Raw genomic sequence first — 6,000 nt, forward strand, 5'->3', positions numbered from 1 at the left:
TGACCCCATTTTATTCTATTTTTTAAGAGGTTTTTTTTTTTTTTTGTCTTGGTAGAGATTTTTGCATTAGGATGTGTGTGCTCGCCAGAGAGAGAGACAGAGAAAGAGTCAGTGAGAAGAAGTGAGAAATCACCCCCAAAGGGGGTATAGCCATGCCACAATCCCTTCTACATTCTCCTCCTGGGCATGTATGCACACGTGTCTGGTGTGAGTTTCAAGCTGCCAGATCTGGAACTCAAACCACAGTCACCTACTTGGGAGTCCCACACCTTAATCACTACTGCTGGTCTTTGTTTTTTATTTTGTAAGTTTCTGTTTTTTCATGAGCAAGAGGTCAGAGAGACAGAGTGAGCTTATGAGAGAAACAGGCACGCCCAGCAGAGTCTTTCCTGCTGTAATGCTCTCCCAGCTCCAGCCACACACGTCTGGGTGTGCAGGGAAGTCTCTGGTGCAAACCCAGAACCTTCCACGTAGGTCAGCCTTGCAGAGCACTGTGTCACCACCGAGCCATCATCCAGCCACGAAAGTTATATTTTCCATGCATTTTTGAAGCCCTCTCAGAGGTTAATATAAAATTTTGGATGTTAAGTATGGTATCAACCAGACCTTTCTTTCTTTCTCTTTCTCTTTAATTTTTCTTTCTTTTTTCTTCTTCTTTTCTTTCTTTTTCTTTCTTTCTTTTTCATTCTTTCTTTCTCTTCTCTCTTCCTTTCTTTCTCTTTCTCTTTAATTTTTCTTTCTTTTTTCTTCTTCTTTTCTTTCTTTTTCTTTCTTTCTTTTTCATTCTTTCTTTCTCTTCTCTCTTCCTTTCTTTCTCTTTCTCTTTAATTTTTCTTTCTTTTTTCTTCTTCTTTTCTTTCTTTTTCTTTCTTTCTTTTTCATTCTTTCTTTCTCTTCTCTCTTCCTTTCTTTCTCTTTCTCTTTAATTTTTCTTTCTTTTTTCTTCTTCTTTTCTTTCTTTTTCTTTCTTTCTTTTTCATTCTTTCTTTCTCTTCTCTCTTCCTTTCTTTCTCTTTCTCCTTTCCTTACTACCTTCTTTCCTTCCTTATCTTTCTTTTTCTCTCTTCTTTTATTTCTTTTTTTCCTACTTGACTTCTCTGTACTATTTCCTGTTATTGACCCCTGCTACCTGGGATTTCTCTCCTAGGGCCCTCCTCCTCTGCTGGATCCTTTTGTGCCCAACATTTTGTTGATATTAATGTTAGTCCCATTCTTCCTTCTTCTCATTTTTTTTATGCCATCTCCTTAATTCTCCTGATTTCCATGATCATCTCAGACTGAAGACTTCCAATTCTGTGTTTCCTGTCCAGTTTTTTTTCTTGAGCTCCCTATGGCAAAAACCTTAAACAAAAAGATCACTTCAAGCTGTCTTCTCTGGGTAACTTTCTGTGCTCTTCAGCCCTTTCTTAGCTGGTTGTCCCTTCTCTTCTGGACAAAATTCGGGTCTTCCTAAATTTCCTGAAATGACATCTGCTATAAAACATGCCATTATAATTCTGGTGTATATATTTGTCTTTCAATTAGCTGTAAGAGGGCTGACCCTGTAGCCTAGTGGTTAAGGGAGCCAGATCCCACATGGCCAGCTGCAGTTCAAAGTCCTGACCTTGGCAGCCTGAAAACAGGCACCAGAGTGTGTGCCCAGAATCCCAACAGGATGGAGGAATGGAAGAGAAAAGATTGTGATGTGACCATGCCCTATTCTAGAGTGCTTTCTTGCTCTTTCTCTGGCAAGCGCATGTACCCTCTGACAAGAAAAAGTAAATCAGCCGTGGGGCCAGCTAATGGCATGGTGGTTTAGGCAGCTGGATCTCACATCGCCGAGAGCACAGTTCAAGTCCTAGATACAGCAGCTTGAAATTCTATATGCCAGGCACACGTGCCCAAAATCTCAAGAGATGATTGGAGAAGGGATTGTACTATGGCCATCTCTCCAGGAGATCCTTTCTCACTTTCCCTTTCTCTGTCTCTCTCTGATGAGCAGACATGCCCTGTATCAAATAAAAAATCAGTGGCAAGATATTGAAGTCAAAGACTGTTTTCCTGTGCCTTTGACATTCCAGTCCCTGCCGTAGATAGGCAGTGAACGAGTTTGTGACGAAATCATGTATTATTCAAGACTAGGGCTAGACAAGAAGGGGCGGTGGGTGAGCCCTCCGTGCCTTGTCTGTTTCCAGGCTGGAGGACAGTACGAGCTCTTCGCTGTGATTGCCCACGTGGGAGTGGCCGACTTTGGTCACTACTGTGCCTATATCCGGAACCCTGGGGATGGAAGATGGTTCTGCTTCAATGACTCCAATGTTTCTTTGGTGAGAGACAAATTCCTTTTTTAGCTGGATTAGCCAAGTCTAATAAATTCCAAGCTCAGGATTGCATGGGTTCTCTAGGGCAAGACACAGTGTGGTCATATTCTTTGTGTGCAGGGCCTTTTATGAGAGTTGAAGGCTGTGTGTGCCTGAAGGCTCCATCTGACTTCTAGCTCTGTGAGAGTCCACACACATCAGTGTCCAGGTTGTTGGCATTCGAGGCATAGTGCTTTGCAGCTTCATGATCTGTGAGACACTTCTGAAAGGAAGAAGAGTTAGAAATACATAAAATTTTCACTCTGTAATATGCATAACCAAATTTAAACAGAGGGACAAGGGACATCCTGTCACTAGATGCTCCAGGTTCCTGGGAGTTACCAGGAGTGAATTTATCAGAAGAGTGAGAGAGGACGATTTAGTGCCCTTTGCCCTACGGACATGTAGGAAATGTCAGCTGACTGCTCAGCTTCCTCTTTCTGTCCTTCCAGGTGTCCTGGGAGGACATCCAGTGTACCTATGGAAACAACAACTACCGCTGGTAAGAGAACTATGTGGGTGATGGAAACCTGAGGGGCTTATAGAGGGTTCTTAAAGCTGCAGGAAAGTCTCACAGACTTAGCTGTGATTTGTATGCTGTTGATTTCCTAGTGGCCAACTGTTCAGCCTCAGCTTTCAACACACATCCCACTGTACTATGCTTCTCTCTCCCGGCACTGAAGTACAAGTAGCTCCCCAAAGACTGTGCTTCCCATCTTTCCTCTGTGACCATGTGGGGTTCCTGGTCTGTGTTGCCTGCTCGTAATTTATCATATAGGCAAAATCTCACTCAGGTTTTAATACTCATGGCCTTTTATTCTTCTTTTGTAATTGCCAGAGGGCATGTGTACCTGTGAGATTGTTAGGGGTGCATCTGCAATGGAGCATGGGCACACCACAATCCTTTCTCCTCCCATTCTCTATCTTGTTGGGAGTTGGGGGCAGGCAGACACATACACCCAGCATGTTTTCCAAGCTGCCGAGGCTAACATTCAGACCGTGGTCAGCTGTATGGCATCCAGCTCCTACAACCATTGGGCTATGGAGCTGGCCTGGCCTTTTCTTTTTCTATCAAGTCTTTACTGTTTCACACAAACAGATTCAGGTGGGCATCTCATTTACTCTCACTGTTTTGAGCAAATCTCCTCTGCAGCAGGGCCCACTCTGGTTTTTGATTGTTTGCTTATATATCTCTTTTGCACATTAGACCATGATCTCTTTGGGGGAAAGGATTACTAGTTTTATCTTTGTCTGGCTCAGTGGTTTGCATTGAATATCAGTAAATATTTTAAAAAATCAATGTCAGGGACCAGCAGTTAGTGGAATGGCTATGTTGCTGGACTCCCATGTAGTCAACCGTGGTTCGAGTCCCGGACCCGGTGGCTTAAACTCACGCTGGGCGTGTGTATGTGTGTGCCCAAGATCCCAAGAGGAGAATGGAGGAGAAGGGATTGTGGCGTGGCCATCCCCCCTGAGGGGTGATTTCTCACTTTCTATTTCTCTGTCTGTCTGGCGAGCACACGCACCCCATAGCAAAAACCTCTCAAAAAAAAAAAAAAAAAAAGAAAAAAGAAAAAGAAAATCAATGTCAAAGAGGATACTTATTTTGAACTACAGAGGTAAGCCTGATCATTTGAAAAATAATGACTTAAGGGGACATGTGCATTTTTAAATCCTTCACCAACTTTTTACCTTTCATTTTTCTCTTCTGTTGCTTCTAAGCATCTTTTTCAGATGCCTAATCTTTGTGGCATCAGTTAACATTCACCTTCCTCTACCCCATGATTTAAGTCAGGGCATGGCGTATGGACCATAGGGTTCCTTTGGCAACTAATTCACTTGTAAAAAACAGAGTCGGATTTTGCCCATTGGCCTGTGATTTCTCAAACCCAGATTCAGCTGTCAACTAATAGCAACTTAAGGGTTATTTTCTTAGGAACATATTTTCACTGTGCCTGTATCCGGAATCCTGGGGATGGAAGATGATTTTGTTTTGTTTGGGAACAAAGTGTTGTCTCCTTCTGAGGTGATGGATAGATAAAGACATGATTAGATAACCTGGAAGTTTGCTGTCCTAACATGAATTAACAATGTCTCATTTCACTATGCTGATGCATTTTCTCTTTTTTCTAGGCAGGAAACTGCGTATCTTCTCGTTTACATGAAGACTGAGTCCTAGCAGATATATTCCAAATCTTCTACAGGCTTTTTAAAATTTTCTCTATTCCTGAATCTTCTTACTCTTCTGAGATTTTGTGATGAGAAGAAATATCACCTTAAAACTGTGTAATTACACCTTACTGTAACTGGGCAACTATCAGAATATTTAACAGTGATGCTGCACAGGTCCTGATCAGTCAGGTGGATTCTTTACCAGGGGACTCTAGCCATGGGGTTGGATAAGAACCCTGGGTGTTCCCTACTGTGCAGGACATTAACTTCCTAGTTGGCAGATTGTGGGGAATTCAGGTGATCCCAGGGGAGAGAGCAGAGGTAGGCATTTGAGTAGCAAAGGGATAGTGATAGAGTTGTAAAGAAATAGGTTAAAACTTGTGTGATCGTACTGGTGTGTGCTAGTTGAATATCAGTCCTGTTTATAATTTTATTTTTAGAATCCATGTTAATTCTATGAAACTCAAGTGTTTTATAGTTATTATTCATTTATTCAGCAAATATTTATTGATCACCTGTTTTCTGTAAGGTAGTGTGCTAGGCACAGTAATGAATAAAGTTCTTTCCCTCAAAAGGGGTTTGCAGTTTAATTGGCGGAAAGGGTAATCACAGAAGGTAAAACACCGGGGGTTTGTGTTGTAAGAATTCAAAGGAAAGTGAAACCACTTCTGTTGTGGGGCGATAGTAAAAGCCTTCAGGCTGGAAAGGAGGTTAGGGTGGAGGATAACCATTTAGCATAGCTGGAGAAGGCAGCGCTCAGGTATTCAAGACAACTGACAACCCTGACTTCCCTATACCCAGAAAGGCAAGGGAGCAAGTGGTGATCAATGGGTAGGTGTCGCTCAGAATGTCGGGAGTCTCTCACTAGGCAAAGAAGTTTGAATCTTATTTAATGGGCGATAAGGAACTATTGAAGGGGTTCAAAAGGAGAGAGGCACCTAGCTGTGTGACGGTGAAACCAATCTGCTGAGGACGGGGATATAAGGCTAGAGCTGTTTAAGAGGAAGATGAATATGGACAGTGAGAGAAGTGGCCAGGGAGAACTCAGTACCAACCGAGCAGGTGAGCAGAGGAGGTAACATCCCATTTTTCAGATGACATGATTAAGACATTCAGATGTTTGAGATTTTATAAGTGGCAGAGTTGTAACTGCCAACATAAAATATGGGTAATTTCTTTATTATTTAATTTATTTATTTATTAGAGAGGTTTTTGCTATAGGGCATGTGTGCTCACCAGAAAGACAGAGACAGAGAGATAGCAAGTGAGAAATCACCTCCCCCCCCAGGGGGGATGGCCATGCCACAGTCTCTTCTCTTTCATTCTCCTCTCGGGATCCTGGGCATCTACACACACGCATCCCATGAGTTTAAGCCACCGGATATGGGACTTGAACCGTTGACTACATGGGAGTCCAGTGACATAGCCATTACACCATCTACTGGTCCCTATTATTTTATTTTTATTGGCTAAAAATATCAGCTATGCA

At 42.5% G+C, this 6,000-nt stretch overlaps 1 protein-coding gene across 2 annotated transcripts in view; it reads left to right on the plus strand.

The window, feature by feature from the left end:
• The window catches only part of USP18 (ubiquitin specific peptidase 18), a 30,451-nt gene extending 24,688 nt beyond the window's left edge, over nucleotides 1-5,763 (plus strand). For both annotated transcript variants that reach the window (XM_006158356.3, XM_027775649.1), the window contains 3 exons: nucleotides 2,175-2,306; nucleotides 2,792-2,841; nucleotides 4,473-5,763. In XM_006158356.3, coding sequence (XP_006158418.1) covers nucleotides 2,175-2,306; nucleotides 2,792-2,841; nucleotides 4,473-4,518 — 228 coding nt within the window. In that variant the 3' untranslated portion in view covers nucleotides 4,519-5,763. The remainder of the gene's footprint in view (nucleotides 1-2,174; nucleotides 2,307-2,791; nucleotides 2,842-4,472) is intronic.
• The last annotated feature ends 237 nt before the right edge of the window (nucleotides 5,764-6,000 follow it).

Source organism: Tupaia chinensis, unplaced genomic scaffold (genome assembly GCF_000334495.1).
Source record: "Tupaia chinensis unplaced genomic scaffold, TupChi_1.0 Scaffold000578_2, whole genome shotgun sequence".
Taxonomy (NCBI): Eukaryota; Metazoa; Chordata; class Mammalia; order Scandentia; family Tupaiidae; genus Tupaia; species Tupaia belangeri.